Raw genomic sequence first — 22935 nt, 5'->3', positions numbered from 1 at the left:
CTTAGAAATTAAATTAAATAATCTGCAAATAAATTGACAGACTGCTTCTAGCGGGAACCATGTCCAGCCATCTGACACAACACCATTGGTCCATTGGAATCTGATGCCACTAAAACTCTGCAATGGCACTCAATTATATATCAAAAATTTATCAAGAAATATCATAGAAGCAACATTTCTTACTGGAAAAATGTAAGAGAAGATGCTTTCATACCAAGGATTCCAATAATTTTAACCAATCTTCAACTTCAACTTAAACCTTTGCAATTCCCTTTAAAAAATATCATATGCAATAACCATCAACAAATCACAAGGATAATCCCTACACAGCTGGATTATTGTTGGAAAATAGTTGTTTTGGTGATGGTCAATTATATGTGGCGTGCTCAAGAGTTGGTTCACCAAGAAATTTATTCATTCAAGCTGCAAATCGTCAGACAAACAACACAGTTTACAAACTACCTAATTAAGTAGGTGGAATAATAATCTTTTTATTTTTTCTTCTTCTTTAATGTATTGTAATATATTTTATTTTATTTTACTATATTGTATTTTACTTCATTTTTATTGTTCGGTACATTATCCAACATCCACAGTGTCACTGGTAACATGTATGCAAGTCAAAATACATGTACATAAGTCAAAATAATTTTAATTAATTTCATTATATTCACGGCTAATGGATAAAATATCAATTAAAAATTTTTACAGAAATTGGGGTTTAAATTTTTTCTTCAGTATGTAAATCACTTACTACATGAAAAGACTACTGCCAGGATGGCAAAGCCGGGCCCAGTCGACTTTAACAATAAAAGTATAACACTTTCCCTCCTAAAGAGCTAGCTGCCGGGCTAGTGGAGTCGGCCCAGGTGGCTAGTGTAAAATAAAAAATAATTTATACTTGACTTACCGAATTAGAAATGCTCACTAAAGTAGGTAATTTGTCTTTTAAGGAAATAAACTGCACCTGGACTTCCTCTAAATCTTTTGAACGATACAAACTGGAACAAAAATAAACAAATAATAAAATGTTGTCAAAAGCAAAATTTTTTTACATTTTCAGAACTATTTATATTTTATCTACAGTTTATATTATTATTATATATTTTATCCATAATTTATCTATAATTTCAAACATTAAATACAACAATGTAATTAAATGTTTATTATTTAATATCAACTGTTTTTAATCTAATCTGAACCAAATAAGTTAGTTAATATAAAATGCAAACAATAAAATACAAATATAATATAACACATTCATAGAATCATTAATTTTAGTTAATGCAAAACGCATATATGAATTATAATAATTTATTAAATTAATGCACTAAATTGTACATCTGTGTGTGTGTGTGTGTGTGTGTGTCTGCGCGCGCGCTCGCGTTCCTGCATGCATGTTTATGTAACATAACATAAAAGAATACCTTTAGTACACATATTTTATTAACAAAAAGAATAGATTCTTAATTCAATCTGTACATTCATATGGTATATACAAACATTTCAATATCTTGCTAGTAAACTTTGTATTTTCAATATGATACATCCAGTGACACCTAATCCCAATTCAGTCACATTAATGGGAACAACCAAATGCAATATAATTCTGTTTATCCAGATCCTAATTATCTAAACATCTGAGTTATCCAGATGGATCCAACATCAGGATATTTTAAATACATCATTATTTTAAGATATTTCAAAACCCTCATTTCTCTTTGCAATTTAATTCCTTATTATTTTATTTTGAGTCAATAAGAAAATCTCGATGTAACATGGTTTCATTTATCTAGCCAATCAGCAGCCAGGACAGTCTGGTTTGGACTGTGAGTAATCCTCATGAGATATTTGAACAACCATTACATGACGAAAAGGTTAGAGTTTGGTATACTGTATAATCATTCACATTTTCCAGAACACAGTAGAGTAATGACATTAACGTAATGGAAGTATTTATCTTTTCATTGGCCAACTAAACGAGGAAGAAATTGGTAGATTGTACTTCCAATAAGATGAAGTAATGGTGCACATTTCCCATATTTTACTAAATTTGCTGGGTACAGTTTATGAACTTTCATTTTAACACACATCTGGTCACCAAGATCCCCAGACCTTACACTTACAGATTATTATTTATGAGGAACGTAAAAATGATTTGTTTGCAAGAGTAATCCTAATTCCCTGGATGAACTGAATGACATTAATGTCATGAATGTAATAAATTTGTATATGCATGTTAGTGTGTGAACACGTTAAACATGTTCAGGCAGGCATACCTGGAGGCAAATGGTGGCCATACTGACCACTTCTTATAAATAAAAACTCATTGTATAAGTATTATTCCTATTTCTGACACTTTTATTTGAATATAATAAATTAAATGTTTTTAAACAGTAGTGCACAATTTCATTTTGGGCAAGGAATCTAAGCAATGGCTTTATTATGTTTCACATATCTTTTAACAAATTACCAAACTATCTTTTTAATTAAAAATTGACTGATAAAATAATATAATTTATTCATGAGTTTTTAAGCAATAATATCTGAACAAAGTGAATTTTCTGTAACCTCATTTAACACAATATTTTATTTTACAATGACTTTACTTATATTACTATCTTCACATTTCAAGTAATTATTTATACCAATTAATAAATCTTTTAAGTAACTAATTAAATATAAATAAACACAAACACTCTTCTATTTATTAACTCTGTATTTTGTGATTTCTCTAATTAGCTTTCTCAAAGTTTTCCTAAATTGATCCAGACAAATGCTGTACCAATTCCTATTTCTATCGCGTATTAACACACACAGATTTATATAATGTATAATTAAGTGCAGAACTGTTTAAAATAGTTATTCATAAATGCTATTGTCAGATTTTTAATATCAGGTTCATAAGTGTAACCTTATTAACGTACACTATTATACGGAAACTGCAACTAAAAAACAATATGTAACCAGGTCCAATTTTTTTATTCAATATTTTTGTTTTTAGTTTTATATGTATAGAATGTTGCAAGAATGCTAATAAACCAAAGAAAACGTTTTCGTATTTGGAATCCGCCTTCCAGGAAATCTCCTGATATCCACATTGAGCAGCTTCACAATTTCCATTAAAAAATCCACAATCAAAAATTATATCGACATTTTCCTCATTAAAAAACTGAAACAGCATTTTTACACTACGATTATGATGAACACTGCACTTCCTTTATCTGAATAATAATTTATAACAAAAGATTAAAACAAAGTACACAATTTTCACTGTTGACCAGCTGTTTGTATTGCCAAGCTATAAAACAATTTTTTTTTTAAATATTTCTAAAGTAAAATACATTTCAATTTATTTGTTTATATAATTATTTTGTTTTACCTGTGTAAATTGTTGAATATACACAGCTAAAGTATTGCTTTATAATTCTCTTATTTCTTTCAAAATTACTTTCAGTAATTAGCGTTTATTGTTTTTAAAAAAAATTTTTTTATTAAATACCGAAAGAATATGTTTTTCTGTGTATTTTTCATCAGTTACTTCAATAAAAAAACTGATTTTCAAAAGGTTTTATTTACTTTTTATTGGCTCTATTTACATTAATTTTCTCTACAGTTTTGTTACACATCTTCCGCATTTATTAGTCATTTAACAAAACTATTGTACTTCAAACTTAAAAAAAAAAATTGTTTTTGACACCAAATTTTGTGCTTTATGTCAGATATCTTAAAAACTACAGGAGTTACAGTTCTGTGACCTGTTACATCCTACTTCCCAGCTCATATTACATAAGAAACCATAAACTTTATTCCTTAATCTGGGTCCCAAAAATTACAGTAGGGCTTCTTTTTATAAGAGCTGAAATCCCGGTGAAATATTTTACTTGCCATAACTCAAAAAAAAAGTGTTTCCAGACCTATGTTTATTAGACAAGTGCAAAGAATACCACATGACTGTAACACTATGTTAAACACTTTATATTATAATTGACAACATTCCAGCAAAACTGAACAGTCTGAAGTGGTAGCTACAGATGACAAAACTACCATCACACAAACGATGTTTCAAAAACCTCACTGTTAACAAGGTTGTGTCATCTTGTCGGTCAAATATTTGACGAAAGAACATTACGTTACTGAATAGAGAAAGTAATACTCGTAACTGCAGTGAATCAGTGAGATCCAGTTTCAGAATCCGGTACAATATTCTTCTACTCTATCTTAAAGAAGATGGCTACTCAATATCAGTGCCTCAAATAAATGCTACCATTAAAGTCTCCTACATTGGAAAAGGTTATTTACTACAAACCATTTCTATCAAATGTTTAATGGTGTTCAAAGATTAACATAAAAGTATACTATCAAGATTTACTAAATCAGTTCTTAGAAGTATGTACATCAAAACTGAATGAGAAGTGAAATATTTTTTTTTTAATAGCAGTAGTTATAATATTGAAAATTTATAACCAATAAAGATTGTTCAAGTATTATAATTATTAAAATTTACGTATAATCAAAACATTGTACATTTAACATCCATAGCAAAGTATAAGCATTTTGTTAGTAATTACATACAAAAGATTACTAAAACATTAACATTGTAAACAAAAACGTATAAGCATTTAATTCAAAATTATTCAATGCTGAGTATTATAACATAAGAATATAATTCAATTATATACACATATAATTCATAGATAAACATTAATTTGGTTAAAAACTTTTCTTTTTTTTCAATTATTTTAACCAATATACTGTACTTCACTATTTTTTTTTTTTAACAAATACAGAATAGAAGAGTTTTAATATTAAGCATTAGAAGAATGCACTAATTAAGGACACACAAACAATTACAAATTTTAAACTTTCCTATTCTATATTTATTTATTGTTAATAATTAATTATTTAAAAATGATTCAGACAACAATGAATGAAGGATATAAGACGTGATGAATATGACAAACAAAGCATGAGTTCACCTTGAACTTCTATTAAGCAGTGATGTGAACAATAATTGGGTTCAAGTCATGCACTGATTCAGAAGAGAATAATTAACAGATGATCTGATACAAGGGCCAGGTCAATAAGAATACTTTTTTTTTAATAACAAAGCTATCAAACTTAACTATCAATAACATACATAAGTAGATTAAAAGAACTAATATTAAAATAACTAGTATATCATCAAAACTTTTCATACAGAGGGGGGAGGGAAAGAGAGTAAACATTAAAATTAGATGATAAGAATTATATTATTTAGAATAAGAACAAACAAAATGTTTTATTTCTATACAATTTAATATTTCAAAATAAATTTACTCCATGATACAAGTAGTTGAAGATGTAAAAGGAATGAGAATGCAAGCAAGAAGTTATGAGTCATTGTCATTATTAATTAATTTAAATTATCAACATATTTGCAGCATGTAAATATGTTTAACCTAGTTAAAAAATAATTCATCATTTACTAATAAAAGACACTCATCCATTTTTAGGAAACTCGTATTACTGGGATACACATTTAGTTTCTGTAAAATGCATGTATACTTAGATGCCCACTTTTTGTAAATCTAATATCCTTCTTCCACATCCTCTTATACTTTATTTAATCTAATAACTAGTTAAATGGGGAATTTATTTAATTTTTTTCATTCTCTTAAGATAATGATTAATATTTTTTAAGTAATTAAATAAAATAATTATAATAGATTGATAATTTGCTTTTATCAAAATTAAAACAAACAAATCATCTTATGTCTGATTTATTTAGGAACTGACTTTTTAATGCATTAGAACCATTAGTCTTACATCAATGATTTCCTTTACTAATGTCTGAATTTTTAATGACTTTAAACTTAAATTTATCTAAATTTTAGCTCTATGTAAACATAACTTAAACCAAGAAAGAATTGCATTCAAGGATTCCATTTTCTGAATGCACTGTAAGAAATTGCTATATGGAGCCACGACTGAAATTTAGAAAACAATGTTAATTTTTCTTTTGATTTTTCATTTATTGTGCTATTCATTCCAAAAATACCAAATATTCATAAAATACCTTTCATTTATCAAGGATAGGTAATCGATATAATTTTTCATACCAAATCCTTATATATATTGTGTGAATTTTTCAACAAAGTAATACAATGAAATAAATAACCTCACATACTTCATTCATGAAAGTTGTATAGCCATTTCCGCTACTAATTACAATCACCCCACTCCAGGGTTACAAGAGAAAATGAAGAGTGAAGTGGTTTCCCATTGCCTTTTTTGCCGAGCTGAATAAACAATTGAATATTAGAATACCAAGTCTCCAAAATGCAGATAATGTTCAGCCGTACAAGCAACGCCTTCACTCTTCACAGGAACTGGTTATATAATGAGACTGTTATTTTCAAGAATGCAACCCCCTCCTACACCAATTCACCATCAGATGCTTAGCATATACCACAGGTGCAAGAATGATTGAATGTGCAAGAATGAATGTGGAAAGCAACAAACTGATTTTTACCCAAAAAGTCTCATAAATAAATGTAAAAAATTTTTAAATATGTTTTGCCGGTGAAAATAATAGCAAAGAATTGGTCTTAAAACTAAGCCTCCAATGGTTTCAAGTATTGAAATTCTCTTTTATCTTTCATTTTGGTGAACAAGATAAAAAACCTTTTTGAGCTGTATAAAACCTTGCTCAAAATACAATTTTGGAACTCAATTTCTTTTAATTTTTCGAGCTAAAGATATGTAAAGCCACCAATTTCATTCCATAATTTGTGTCCCAAGAGTCTCATAGTACTACTGTTTTAGAAATAATGGCAAAGCCTTTTTAACTATTACTTGAAAACAATGCATTTTCAGAGTAACTGTTTACTTTGAAGAAGCTTTTCCCTTCTTTTTAACAAATAAAAAATATATCCTAAAATTTCTTCTACTTCTTTTTGAGAGCCTCTGTATTTATTTACATGTAAATTAATAATAAACACTACACAGTGTTCATGCATTAATAAATATTAACAGAAATGTAACTACTCAACTGAAATAACATAATTTGAGTTTTAAAGTTATTGTAATGTATTTAATAGATTTTTTAACATAAATATGACTCCAATACCTCTTCCAGCATAAAGTTTTTTGTGATTACTTGTAACTATTTATGTTAGATTTTACTTCCTTGTATGAAGTAAAAGAAATATTGTGAGCGTGAAAAATCACGGTTTTCAGATTTCAACGGAAATATCCATTTTATTTTACTAAGCATTTGGCACCATTGGTATTAATACAATTGTATAAATTAAATTTCCACTTACCAACAATTTAAAAAGTGTAAATTCTAGTACTTTCGGAGCTGTTATTCCATCTTCAGGGATTTTCTAAAAGGTGCTAATTTTAAATTCAAATCAATAATCATTTTTAAATTAAACTGTTATGTTCATAATAGTCGGTAAAGAAATTAATTCATTTGTCAATAAGACAGTAATGTCATGTTTGTAGGATGTTTGCAATTATTATCTATTATAGATATAATAGTTTAATTTAAAAACAATTATTGATTTGAATTTAAATTAACATCTTTCAGAAAATCCCTGAAGATGAAGTAACAGCTCTGAAAGTACTAGGAGTTACACTTTTAAAATTGTTGGTAAGGGAAATTTAATTTATACATTATTCATTTGACCATACCTGAATCCATTTTGACTAGTTTCGGCATGACGTCTGTGTGTACATATATATACATATATATATATATATCTCAAATAACTCAAAAACGTTCAGTCATAGGATGTTTGGATTTAGAACAGTTGTAACATCTAGTTGTGCAACTCCCATTTTGATTGCAATTTAATGAACCAAAAGTGTCCAAAAAAGCCCAAAATTCAAAAAAATTTGATTTTTATTTTTTTTCTTAACTGCAAACAAGTCCTCATCGAGAGCTTTTTAGTGATGTGGTGCTTATTTTCATTGGTTCCAGAATAATAGATAAATAAAATTTTAATTAATGAAATATTTGGACTTAGTAGGGGAAGACACATCAATTCAAATCAGATTTAATCTCCTTTTTTTTAATTTAAATATATTGATTTATTAATAATTATTAACCTCTAAAAAAAAAAAAAAATGATAAATAATAATTCAATAATAACAATAAAAAAAATATCAGAAATGATTAATAAAATAAAATTTTATGCATTTTTCATTTTAAAAAAATGTGTATATGGAATTTTATAGGCATAAAAGGAAGTCATGTGGTGTCCACATCAGAATTATTTAAATTTAAGAACACTTCTTCAGTCTAGTAATTAACACATACTAATCTGTTTAACATATTCAAATTGGCTATTTCTGAACAAGTTAATAATTGTAATAGTATACTGTCTATCCCTATTGCCTTATTATTGTTAATATTTATAAAATTTCTATCAAATTTTGAAACAAATTATAAGAGTTCTTGATATCTCCTGTACAATAACTACTACTTTTTTCTGTCCAAACATTCTATCAGATATTTTCCTCAATGTACTGCTCTTTCTTCTCTCATTAGTCATTTTCCATCTCCAAATCTGATACTAATACATTTTGAAATCATTACCACATATTTTCCCCAAATTATCACCTAACTACTCCAAAATGGGTAAATAATTTTTCATGAAAATATATTAAATGATTTAGCTTAAATCATGTAAGCGAGACTGGACACATGTCTATTTGAAAGAAAAAATAATTATGCGTAGTACTGTTTTTTCTAAGATGATAAACCGAAATTGCATTAAACTTGACAAGCAGATATCTGAGATGAAAGTACTCTACTTAAAAAATTAATTTCAAAATAATATATGCCATGTCATAGAGTTCCATGACATTACATGGGAAAAATAGATAGTTAATATAATAGTTTTTCAAAAAATATTATAAATACAATCACGGCAATATTAACAAACCTTTTTTTCTTAAATTTTAAATAAATCACTAAATGTGAACATTAACATAATATGCAATTTCTATTAAATTTCATTTGAATCACATTTACTCCTTTGCAGAAATAATTTGAAATTACTAAAATAAAAAAATTGAAACAAAATAAATGGCTGTGTAACAAAATAAGTATCATTTCAATACTGATTTCACAATAAGTTTTGAATCTTATTAAAGAATAAAGTATCAAATTCTTCTATAATGTGCATATGACAATGAATACTTCAAATTTGGGCAACAAAAAATTATCTTTGTAAAGGTAAGAAATAAAATTTAGAATTTTTTAAAATCCTTAAAACCATATCATCTAGACTGCAAAATATTGTCTAAGAAATCATAGATTTTCTTCTTCCATAATAAAAACAGTTCATTTTTTAAAAAATTGGTAATGTCATTTTGTAAAGATAAATGTAATGTGGCTTTTTCCTGTCACATTTTTTATTCTGAACACACCACTATTCCACATGTTATCTACTACAAAAACGTGCATTATTATAACTCAACATTACTATGGATCAGCTTGATGGTGTACACATCAAACCCTACTTCACTGGTTATTCAAATTTGGAAGTTAAGATAATTTAGTAGAAGACATTTAAAAATTCAAACAAATACGTTACTCATAATTCTGATAGTTGCTAAATAAACTAATGTTTGCATACTCAAAAACCATCAGCTGCCTGCCTCATTCCTAGCTCAACATATTACATTATTTCATCAATCCCAGACATGAAAATCTGCACATAAAATGCTTTAATAAAGACACTGCAGTATATCCAGTTAATAAACTACTTGACCTCTGCCACAACAGTTGAAAATAAAAAATTCCATTCTAATTAAAAGTAGGGTTATGTTATGTACTGACCTGTAAGCTTGATCAGAGTGTGGTCTAAGCAAAACTATTTCATATTTCACATCGGTCGGCATTTGATACAGAATCATTTCTTCTTCACGACAATTTACCACACAATCTGTATATTTATCCTGTCGAACTTCCACTACTTTACTGGGGTTTGAAACGGAACTTAACATGTTCCGAATAACCGATGCGACTTCATACCACGCCATTTTTGCCGATTTTTAATTTAAATTCCGATAAAGATATTGCACCTATAATTTATATTAATAACTACATGCATTATTTTAAAATAGAGGTTCAACAATGTTTCAACAACCGTAATTATCTTCCTCCTTCTATAAATCACTTCACAAAGTGAACCACAATGTTTAAGGACAGGATTGCCAACATTAAGAAATAACATTCGAATTTTTATTGAATATGTATTTCAACAAAAAAACATCAATTAATAGAAAAAGTAGAGTTGCTGCAATAGATTCACAAAAATAAAACACAATTCAGGCCTATTACAAGCCTCTGTAGTAATTTTAATCCTATATTTAAAAAAAAAACCCTTAGAACGAAATGTGACTAGAATGCTATGCTTTTTACAATTATTTTGTAGTTTTTTTTTACAATACCCATAATAATAAGATACAAACCAATAAAAAAAAAAATTACTATTTATTTGTTAATTACTTAATCATGAATCAGAAACCAGTCATATTTAGTGTATATATATGTTTTATTACCTTATCCTACACGTTTCTTTCAGAAATACATTACCACTTTTTTTACAATCAAACTATCTACTTACCTACCTTGTTTACAGCTCAATATATCACTATTTCATTAATCCCATTCTTGAAAATATGTTAACATTATTCAGTATTTGTCAAATAAATTTTGTACTTTAATTTAAAGTTGCAACAGCAACTTAATAGAGTTTAACTAAAATCTTCACATTCATAAGTGAAGATTTTAGTTAAACTCTATTAAACAATTTCCATAAAATTTATAATAACAGATCAATTAAAGAGATGCAAGTTAATTTTAACTTCTTTTTAAAACATCCCTTAGGACTCTGTATGAATAGGACAGTAATAAACCCACCCTTTGCTCATAGACATACAATTGAAGCAACATGAAGATGGTGATAAAGCAGCAAATAACTTGAATAAAACTACGTAGTCCAGTGTTTACATTTTAAAAATATTTTAGGGAAAAGTACTTAATGAAAATATTTTTTGAGCTAAATATGTAGCACCCTCTTCTGTGTTGTCACAAACAGCTGCATAATTCAGTGAAAATTTTTCATGAAAAGTTCCTTTGTAATTTAGAAGTCATATCCACAATTGATCACCCTGCCGACCAACATAGTGCAATAGATGCGCTTCTGCCCTTTATCCATAAATTCTGGATTCAAATCCTGAGACATGGCATTTTTCACCCATTAAAAAATTAATATTTCATAAATGACTGACTGGATGATAATTCTGTAGTTGTTAAAATAAATAAATCATAATCTTTTTTATGTTTGGCCATCCTGATCAACAGATTACTTCCTATAGAAGATTATAAAAGCTGAAACTAGCAGTGATAAATACATATATATATATATATACCACCTTGCTAAAAAGGTCATGGGGTCTGAACTTTCTAATGAGACTAACATACATCTATTTAATGATTACCTTTCTAAGGTATTTGAGCCATTTTTAACCAATAAATAAAATGTTTCCATAAAATATACACTTTTTGCCTTTGCATCAGTCAGTTGAAACATTTAATTCTATTCTCCATTTCTTTCTGTTCACATCTTTTAAACTCCATATCCTATATCCTCAACTCTTTTATTTGTTCCAAATCATCTTCATCTACAATGTTTAGTTTCTACAACTCCCTCTATAATCAAATTAATTAAACCTGGTCATCTTAATATGGCCTTTCAACCTAGTTTACCACAAGATTCCAATTTACTTTCACTCATCTTAAGACTTCATTTCAAATTTTTCCAGCCAACCTTACTTTCACCATTCTCCACATTTCATAGGCCTCTATCATTAATATATAATTAAAAGCCATAATTTTTACATGTTTGATGCACCATTTTTAAAACATTGTCGATGCAAGATCTTATACTTTTCAAGTTCCATCAGGATACAACTACTTCAAGTATGAGTGTACAGATTGATACTCATTCCTAACTAGCAAATTCTCTAATACAACGGAAGCTTCAGGATGCTCAGTATCATTCCCATCAATCTGTATTATCTCATGGGTTTTACAGCTTCATCCATATTTATAAATGGGAACTGGCATTTCAACATAATTTTCTTTTATCCTTAGACAGTATCATCACCAATTTCAAACCTCTGAAATGATTATCAACTTGTGTAATATTTACAATTTTATTTCTTATATTTAATAAAATTGGTTAAATCTTAATAATTTAATGTAATGCAACATTTAAGATTTTGATTCATTAAAGCATAATATGGTATTGTATACTGGAGGGGGTATATTTATTTAACATTACACTTTTGTTTTTCAAAAAATAATCGTGTAGTATTTAAAAAAACATTTTGCATTCAACTTTTTTTTAATATATTGAAAATACTTTATATTTATAGCAGAAGTATTGTTAATGGTAACTGGAACAAATTTTCAGTTTCCAAATAATTATTTATTACCTAAGCAGAGAATTGAAATGTACAAAATATTTTATCCTATTTTGCTCCAAAAGTATACAGTAGGTTACCTATGAACATGAAAGAATGTAAGGTGTTCAACTATTTCCTCCGGATCTTAAAAGAATGATTATTTGCATTAAATGCAAATTAGTACTATAAAATAATACTATTTTATAATGCTAAAATCAGTTACTTTTATATAAATTATATTGTTGTACTAAAGCAATATTGAACCTAGTTCCTCTTTTTGAATATTGTAAATATAAAACACTGTAAATGTAATATTACATCATATCATTATTGCAATAAAGTTAAACAATGAACTGGGTAGATGAAACTGTATCTAGTCAAGGAAGTGATTATAAATAACATCAATCTTGTAAGTTCCCTTTAAGATACCTAAATTCCATAAATAAGAGAAACTGAAACATAAATGGATAACAGGTTTCAGATGGTTAAAGATTTAAGTAATGGATAAGTATGAATTATAATTAAGTGTAGCTATTTAAATATTAGATTTGAAGAATAATTAAAATAATGTATTAAGTCTAATTAGTAAATCAAGATGAATTCAGTACAGTATACAAAAGTATGGATTTTTTGTGAAATAGATTTCACTTATTCTATGCATTTCATATGGCAACCAACTGATTCTTGTGCAAGAAATAAATATATAACATGGATTGCAGTACGTATTAAGGACAAACTAATGATTTAAATTTTTGATAACTTGAGTTATTGATTCATTACTGTAATATTAACAAAGCACTAGAATTGTACATTTTTATCTGCAATGTACTTCATCAAATTATTTGCTACTTATAGTCAATGAAATTTGTTCATTTACATCGGAAATAAAAAAATTATGCTTAAGAGTTCCTCAGGTCAATTTTAGATCTGTTACTTTTTTTTAATATTTATGAATATAATATTAGAATGTAAAATCAGTGTTACATGCAAGTTATTTCAGTTTTTTGGTTTGCTAATTCTTAACAACTAATATGAAAACTGCTGCATGCTCTAAAAAATATTACTGGTTGGTTTTCTGAAAGAAACATAATACACACAAGCCTACTATTTTAAACTTTAAAATTAGAAGTTCACTGTTTTCAAGGTTTTTCATGCGATAATTATTCAGACAGCCAAGAAAAACTAATGTTTGATTGTAACTATAAACAATTTACTTTCAAAATATTGACATTATCTTCCTTATGCTATAGGACCTTTTTGAGCAAATTATAAAATATCATAGACATTTGATGTGTCATCAGTCTCGCTAGAGTTCAGTATGACACATTATCAGTCGGTGTTAAAAAAAAATTATGAAACCCTAACTTTCAAATAATAAGCATCTAATTGAGTAATATATTCTATCTAAATTGTTCTTTATCAAGTTTTCATCAAATTTTATTTCTAAATTTTGTATCGCAAGTGCTGAAATCTTTATTATGCTCTACATAAAATTTGATTCTGAGATTCATACATTTGTAGTTCTTAAATCAAATTTATAATACTTGAGAAAAGCACATACTGTATGAAACTGCAACAGAGAAATCTACTTTATAAAGTGATCTTGATTAATTAACCCTGCTGTTCTGTTTTGGTCAAGAAAATATTTTATCCTGTAATTTCTTTTTGCTGAAGATTTTAGCCTGTTTTTAATATTGCCCTATTTTTTAGTTTTGAACTAATTTACTGTGGGTCAATATGATCTAGTAAGTATTTTATATTACAGTTTTACCCAATGAAGATGAGATGGGTTGGGGATATGCGGTTGTGTATGTAGAGTGTTAATGTCCCTGTTTGCTTGGAAGTTTGATATGTCTGAATTTGCACATCATAATCACTAATTATGAAACACTATTCAAATGATTTATTAAAAAGCATTATGTAACTGAATATGTTTACATAACTTAGATCGTGGTTTCCGGTGTTCTTTGGTGGTTGGGTTTCAATTAACCACACATCTCAGAAATGGTCGACCCGAGACTGTACAAGACTACACTTCACTTACACTCATACATATCGTCTTCTGAAGTAATACCCGACAATGATTCCCAGAGGCTAAACAGGAAAACAATAGATTTTACATAACTGTGAATTATATAAGTTTCAACATGAATCTGGACATGCCAGTTACACGTATAACAGTCATGGCACTATAAATACAGCAGCAAACAATTCAGTCTGATTTTCATTGTTTTATATGGAACAGAATAAGTATGGTAAATCAAATAAAACAGAGTGAAGTTCAAAAAAAGATAGCAATTTACTACAGTGAAGAAGTGTCAGAGATTGAAAATTAAACAAGTGCCAACAGTGATAGTGATGACTTATGAGAAGTGGAGCAAGGCAAAGAAATTCAGTGGAAGATGCAGCATGCATAACATGAATGACAAGCTGTCCAAATTATACAACCTGCTCACATTAATATGAATTAATTAATCTCTTTATATACTCTTAATTTTTTTCACAAGAGGGTAGACTATGAAGGGAGGCAATCAGATACCAACATATTTTCGCAGAGCGCTAATCAACCGCGGATCATTGTGATGGAAAACTGTTACTGGCCGCATGAAGCCAATGCGTCATCACACAAAAAAACAATCGCTAAAAACGTATTTTTTACTCAACATTACTAATACATTTTTTTTGTGATACTGAATGAAATTATATGAGAACAAAAAATTGGCCATTAAAATCGTTTTACTTCCTGTATAGGTGGCACTCAAAGTGTTAAAAAGCATTTAGGAGTAGCTTCTAAGAAATATTTTTTTTGTATACCTTTTTAAAGGACCAATTTAATTTTTATTGTATATTGTATAAGTGGCAAATATGTCCCATATAGTAAATTTTAATTTCCATGTTTTTTTTTTTTTTGTACGGAGGAGGTTTCTCCACAAAAGTATATACATACTGTAATAACGTTTTAATTAAAACATTTTTTTCATTATAGATACATTATTTAAATAGTTCTAAACGTTTTTTAAATGTAATAAATAATAAAAATTTCTTACATGTTAACTGAACTAAAGAATTAGATGAAATTGTCATTTAACACAAAACTCAAAACAATAGTTAAAAAAAAAAAATACATATTAGCAGAATTAAGTCAAAATATTTGCTAATGAACTGAATATATAAAAATAAGTGTGTATTGTTTGTATGCAAATAATAAATTTATAGTTCTGTACACATTTTTTTATTTTTAATTAAATGTATCAGTAAAACACAAGAACTATGTATAATAAATGTAATAACAGCAGTATGTGGATGGGCATTGTCATACAACAACACAAACTTTTTGACAGCAGTCCTCGGCGTTTGCTTCCAATTGCATCCTTCAGGTTGGTAGTAAGCATCTCACTGTAACGCGCACTGTTTATTGTCATGCCCCTTTCCTCATAATGTTCCAGTACTGGGCTTTGTGAGTCCCAAAAAACCGTAAGCATCAGTTTTCCTGCGAATGGTTGGGTCTTGAATTTTATTTTTGCAGGACGAATTTGTATGTTTCCATTCCATACTCTGCCGTATCCGGCTTGTAATGATGGATCCATGTTTCGTCACCAATGATGATTCTGTCTAAGAAGATGTCCTGTTCGTTACCATAGCGATCCAAATGTTTTTGGCAGATGTCCAAGCATATGTTTATGCAACTGTGCGAGTTTTGGACCCATCTTGCGCCGACTATGAAACCCAAGTCTGTTGTAGATGATTTCATAGGTAGAACCGTGAACTAATTTGCAGAAGATGTGCCACTTCATCAATAGTTACTCGTCTGTTTAAGAAAACCATGTCACATGCACGCTCAATGTTTTCCTCATTTGTGGCGGTAAACGGTCGTCCGGCTCCTTCGTTGTGCGACCATTTTTGAATTTTTCAATCCATTTGTAGACACTCTGTTGTGGCAACACACTGTCCCCGTATTTTACCAAAAGTCTTCGATGAATTTCAGCCTCTGATACACCTTCCGACCACAAAAAACAGATCACTGAACGTTGCTCTTCTTTGGTGCAAACAGAAAGCGGAGCAGCCATGGTTAACGGCAGGGCAGTGATAATGGAACTAACCTAGCAGCATCAAAGCTGCACAGACATAACAATTAAACCACGCGTGCATCATCTACACAACATGACAGTATTATCAACATAAACAAAAATATAACTAAATTGCGAATAATAATTTACTTACCCTCAAAATTATTTCAAATCATGATTTTAACAATTCTAATATAATTTTCATATGTTAATGGTAAATTTTTAATGATATTTAAAGTTTCATACTTCAAAGAAGAATGTGTGTAATTTTTGAATATTAGTAAAGTCATCTCTTTTATGAACTAAATCAATAAATATATTAAAATAGTGCTGCCACTACAACACATTGCCTCTAGATACAGGTATATTAATTGGCTGTAATTGTTACAATGGGACTAACTTCTTGATTAAATGATTTTTAACTATTATCTAAAAAAAATTTTAATTCTATGAAACACAAATCTTGTTAAAATCTCATATCGTAATTTAGTTCAAGTTCTGATTGAATGCTGTTATATCTGTCTTGCAAATCAAGAAGATTTTTTTAACTCAATCGCAAGGTGGCAGTATCATCTTGTACAGCATCATAATTCTGAGTGAATGTTCCAATCCTAGTTATTGAAGCTTTTACTAAACATTTTTTGTTTAATTAATTGTTCCTCTTCCATAATAGTATTAAATTAATGTAACGACTGAAAAAACTTGATAATGTGAAATATTAAATATTACAATAATGATTAAATGTGATAATAAATTAAAAGAGGTTACAATAAATAATACTGCAGATATAGTTGTTATAATCCCTGGTTGTATGAAGTTTGTTAAACGGTTGTAGTTATATCCGCACTAAGACCAAATTTGTTAATTCTTGAATGGCGTATTTTAAATTATCACAGTTCTGATTAAAAAGTACAATTCTTGAATGTTGATAATGATGTTTCTCTGCAGATGGATGGCCAAAAAATGTACCTTGAAATTTCCAAAGATATCTGCAGCTGAAGGACGGACCAAAAATGTGATGTGAGAACAGATGAAGTTCGGTGGTGATTCTTAAATAATTAGTCATAAGCTGATGTTATTATCAATTCCTTATATATTATTAAATTTATTATAATTGAATTATGAACTGGAACTGTTACTGAATGCGATTGCCATTTATAGGCAACTAGCTGGAACCGAACAAGAGTGACTACTGAGAACCAGCGCTGAACTTCATCTGTTCATATATCACATTTTTGATTTTGTCAAATTGTATGTTTAGGCATTGATAAACTTAAATAATTAACGACTTAAGTAATAAAGTACCACAAAGTTCAAGTCTTGGAAGTATAATTTATTTTAAGGGTGCCAATTTTGACTTAAAATGAGTAAGTTAGATGAAATTGTAATATTAGTATATACAGTTCTTATGTAAATACAACAGCCATGCATTTGAATAGGAAAATCCATGTATTTGAAGAGAATTAATTCTACTATCAATATTGGGGTTTGATGGAATGATTTATTCTGATGGAATCAATTAAATGCAACTGCTTGTATAAATTGAACCATTGTGTTAGTAACATATCGGGTAATGTTTGCTTCCAATTAATTTTAAATTGCTACAATGATTACATAAAATGTTTATGTGAGAAAACAATAAGACCAATGGGTCCAAAAGGATTAAATACACCTGCTATGATGGAGAGAATATTACTTTTAGTGTATTTTTTAAAATCAATGGCACGAGTAGTTTGGAAAAGTAATTTGTCTGAGGAATTATTCTATAAAACACCTACACAGTACATAAGTTCTGTTTTTGATCTGAACGAATGGAAGTATTGTGTTCATATGTAGAAATTATGTTATTACTGGAAAACCAATTATGTACAGGAAATCCATATTGATTCAATAATTTAGAAACATCAATTTTTAATTGAATAATTTCATTAAAATCATCTGAACCGGTTATGAGGTCATCAACATTTATTTCAAATTGAATTATGTGCAAGTGGAAATTCATTTTCATTTGCAATATGAATTATACAGTGTGGCCAAATATGGTGCACATGCGGTGGTCCCATACGTAATTCATAATCTCATAATTCTCCTGATCTGGAGAATCACACCAGAGTATTCGTTGTAAATCACTAGATTTAACTAATTTCTGATGATATATTTTATCTATGTCAGAGGTAATGACATAATAGTGGATTCTAAATCTGAGCAAAATGGAAATTAGATCTTGTTGAACTACAGGTCCAACCAAAAGAGTATCATTGAGTGATAAACTGTAAGTGATTTTCCCACTTATGGTAATGTAAATTTTTATATGATCTGTTTGAAGATTGTGTGGATAGTTTGTTTTTTATAAGGCTTTAAACCTAAGTTTACACGATTTCTGAGCAGAAAGTAGACTCTGTTCTGCAACTTATACCTATTCCTAGCTTGTTTAATGTCTTAGTGATTAGTATTTTTATGAAAACATTCCACTACAAAGTGAAATCACAAAACTACTAATGACATAGGTGGCCAATCTCTACAACAGCAGTATGTAAAGATTATTGCACTTCCAGTAAGAGGCTCAATAGTGGTGGGAAACATTGAAAAATAGTTTGTCAGTTTCATAACAGCTTGTCATATAAGCTAATGGATTAACTATGAACACCTATAAAAACAGTTTTATTATTCATAACCGGTTCAAAAATGATGCAAATTTAACAATATGGCTAATGAATTACACAAAAATTTTAATTCACTGTCACAAAACAAAAATTTATTACAAAAAGGTAGTAAAAAAAAATTAGCAGTGGAACTAACTAAACCTTGAAAAGGACTGGCTTAATTTTAATATCCATTTTTTATTGTCAGCTACATAATTTTTAAAGGATAAGTAAATGTTTTTTGTAAAGACTTATTTCATGTGCAAATAATCTTTCAAACATATCAAGGACTAGCTTCGCTTTCAGTGTCAACCTTTGATCCAGGTTTTGGGTTGAACCTGCTCAGATTAGATATTGTTCATTTACTATAAAATGTTAACATCTTATTTTACACAAAATATTCAAGCATAGAGCTGAAGTTTCCATGTAAGTGAATTAATTAATCCCCTATAAAAAAATAAAATGTTACATAAGCACACAAAATAAAATTATGGACACTGCAATATGGAGGACAGTTTTTAAAACCAATGTTAATTAATGCAGAAAAACAGGTAAAGAAAAACATTAAATTAACTAAAATTTTTTATTTATAAAAAACTGATGGAAATAATATCAAATTCATGAACTATATTTATTTTTTCTGTTAAAACATATGTACTGATTTCATTTTTCATTCCTTTACAACATGGAAGTTTAACTACTTTCAATCAACATGTTATGGTAATAAATAAGATTTTCTAATAAAAAAGTACATAAAAAAATATAAAAACTGCATATTGAAAAATTATAAATTTATTAATAGGTGTTAACTTAAAGAATAAACCTAAACTTAAAAAAAAAGAACAAACATACAATGATATATACATATTAATTTTGTGAAGTATTTTCATTTTAGACATTTCTTTATATGAACAAATCTTGCTTCAAAACATAATAAAAAAAATATCCATCAGTTTAATATTATAGATAATTAAAGAAAAACTATCACATAATTTAACTACTTTTAAAAATCAAATCAAGCTTTATTAAAAATTAATAGTGAAGATACAAATGAATATTTTTCTTTGCCACTGAAATGAATTAAAAAATGAGTACATATTAAATAAAGTTGCCATAGTAAATTATCAACGCGTCACTCACCAAATTTTTTCTTAACATTGCAGTCAAATGTAAAAAATTTTAACACGATAGTCTAAGCTGGAACCTACATCACATTCAAAGATGTAGCCGTAAACTGCTGATGGACAAAGAAAAAAATGTTCTAAATTATCCAAACAGAACAGTTTGTTAAATTTACATTGGCTATAGTGAGGACCCCACCTACTTATATATATTCACTGTGGACCATGTGAAAGCCCTATTGGAATGTACCAAAAGCAGATGGGATGCTGTACGGTTCATTTTAAAATTTGGGTACTACAAAACAATAGCAATACTTATCTTCAGTTAGTTGAACAAAAGGGATAATTTCATTTCACATTTCAGAAACATTATTCATCATTCTTTTCTTTTTTCTATTAAAAGAAATCATTTTTTACTTAAAAAAAAAAAAAAAAAAAAAAAATAGTAAAACCTTCCACCTACTTTGCTTATTCTTTTAATATAATATTATTCCAAAGTGGCAATTGTTAAAACATTTCATTTATATATATATCTTCATTTATATATAATCTTTTTCTTACTTATCTTTTCTATTTAACATACAGAAAACATCAAAAAAGTCTTAGAATGTATGTACCAAAGAAAAGATTTCAATTACAGGAAAATTTTGCTAATAAAATTTCTTTATTTTTATAACCATTATATATTTCTTATAAAAGAAAAGTTTTAAAAAAGATTAAGAAATTTACATACGGCAGAAATCAATAATCAATCTTCATAAATATTCTAAAGTTGCAAATTATTATAAAATAGCCATTCAGGCTAAGATACAAATATTTTTGTTGTACTGAACAAATCAACTGAAAACATAACTACAAAAACTAAAAATAATAACTTAAATCTATATAACTGCTTTCTTTTAACATACAATTTTTTTTACACTGTACCAATTCAGAACAAACAACATGTAATAAATGACTTGAGGACACTACCAATCCTGAAGGTGATCTAAACAGAAAGAAGTTAAAAAAATGTGTTATTATAAATTTCACATTACCAATCAATCAATCAATCCTGTATAATTTTAAAGATCTACAACCACATACAGCAAAGGTTTTTTAAGTTACAATTTTAAAATGAAATTGTTATTAATTATATTTATGTTAATTATGTGAATAATACATGACTTGTACGAAAATAAATCAAATGTCTTAGTTATTTTTTTTTACCGTTAAGTAAACATACAAACAAATAATTAAAAAAAAATATACAAGTAGAATAATAGTACAATATTTTTGTTACTATTATTTTTTAATTTCATTTTTCTTATTCTTCTCTTTTATTATAATCGACATCATCATATAATTCACATACACACAGTATACAAAGTATAAATGTAAGCCACATCAAACATAGTGAAATTCAGTAGTATCAATGGCATCAGTTGATACAGATTTATTTCCCTGCGTCAGGACTAATTTCCCACCGCCTTTACCACTGCAACAACTATCAGCACAACCGCCTGTCTGTTGTTGATATACTTCTATCGTATCACCTTCTTCCATTTCAAGTGTCATAGGAGTATCAGCCTCATTAATAGGTTGTCCATCAAAACGAAACCGTACAGCAGCCATTGCCAATCCCTATCAATAAAAAAGAAAGAGAAAATTAAAAAAATAAATAAATAACTAACAAGGATATGCAAGGGATTTGAAAAAATAAATCATCCAGTTTAACATCACTAAATTTACACATCTACTGAAATAAAAAGAAATATTTATTATGAAAGAAAGCAAATATAAAATATAAATTCTGATGGTGGCATCAGTAGACCCGAAATGAATCTGTCATCAAATGAATAGCACTGTTGCTATTTTCATAAGGCAGCTGTTGCAAGATCTTCTATATTATTTTGGTTCAAATAACAACAAAGGGATAGATTAAATAGATCTTTCATACCTTTGTACCCTTATTATTAGCTTGTTGGGCTTCATCTTTCGAGGTTTAGTGTAAATGCCACATCTTGAGATAGGTGGAAGATAGTAAAACTATTTTTTGTTAATTAACCAGTGAATCTTTAATTACAACTATTGTCTATTGTGTAGTAGTATAGATTCATATATAAAAAAAAAAAAAATTAAACCCCAAAAACAACAAATCTTTATCACACGTTTTTAAATACATCTTTCCTCAACTGAAATACTACACATCAAAATCAATGAACCACCAAAGCAGAATGTGAAGAATTTGATTTACTTAAAAATTATTTTTTTTATTTTAAAACCTATTTTTAACATATATGTCATCATCACTGGACTTATTTACATTACTGCTAGTTGTTTTTTTATAACATTTGCACAATTCAAAATTCATTTTCTTATGATATAAGTGACATTTTTCATAATAAATAATCATTTTTGAAATACCACAGAAGGATGAAGTTAAATCTACTGAACAATGTTTGGGATACTTTATTTCTGAAATTTGGGTAAACTAAAGTTGAGGAAATAATTTTGAAACTGTATATATAATTTACTACACTCTGTATACTTTCAGATATAAATCTCAGTAATTTTTTTTAACGCACAATCATTTTCTTTAAGTGGGAGGGGACTTTTATTTCTAAAAAAAAAAAATATCATGTACTTTTATTT

The 22935-nt window shown here is 28.0% G+C and overlaps 2 protein-coding genes across 10 annotated transcripts in view; both read right to left on the bottom strand.

The window, feature by feature from the left end:
• The window catches only part of iPLA2-VIA (calcium-independent phospholipase A2 VIA), a 135941-nt gene extending 125747 nt beyond the window's left edge, over positions 1 to 10194 (bottom strand). For all 6 annotated transcript variants that reach the window (XR_012757359.1, XR_012757360.1, XM_075372800.1 and 3 more), the window contains exons 1-2: positions 9836 to 10194; positions 911 to 1001 (exon numbers count right to left, since the gene is read on the bottom strand). Coding sequence is in view for 4 of the 6 variants with exons in the window: in XM_075372800.1 (XP_075228915.1) it covers positions 911 to 1001; positions 9836 to 10038 (294 nt within the window). In the remaining 2 variants the exon portion in view is untranslated. The remainder of the gene's footprint in view (positions 1 to 910; positions 1002 to 9835) is intronic.
• Positions 10195 to 19749: 9555 nt separating this feature from the next.
• Sumo (Small ubiquitin like modifier) overlaps positions 19750 to 22935 on the bottom strand; it is a 29658-nt gene continuing 26472 nt past the window's right edge. For all 4 annotated transcript variants that reach the window (XM_075372692.1, XM_075372691.1, XM_075372694.1 and 1 more), the window contains exon 3: positions 19750 to 21924. In XM_075372692.1, coding sequence (XP_075228807.1) covers positions 21688 to 21924 — 237 coding nt within the window. In that variant the 3' untranslated portion in view covers positions 19750 to 21687. The remainder of the gene's footprint in view (positions 21925 to 22935) is intronic.

The sequence above is a fragment of the Lycorma delicatula genome, chromosome 8 (assembly GCF_047948215.1).
Source record: "Lycorma delicatula isolate Av1 chromosome 8, ASM4794821v1, whole genome shotgun sequence".
Lineage (NCBI taxonomy): Eukaryota > Metazoa > Arthropoda > Insecta > Hemiptera > Fulgoridae > Lycorma > Lycorma delicatula.
The sequence above is the reverse complement of the archived record's forward strand: the minus strand, read 5'-3'. Positions and strand labels throughout refer to the sequence as shown.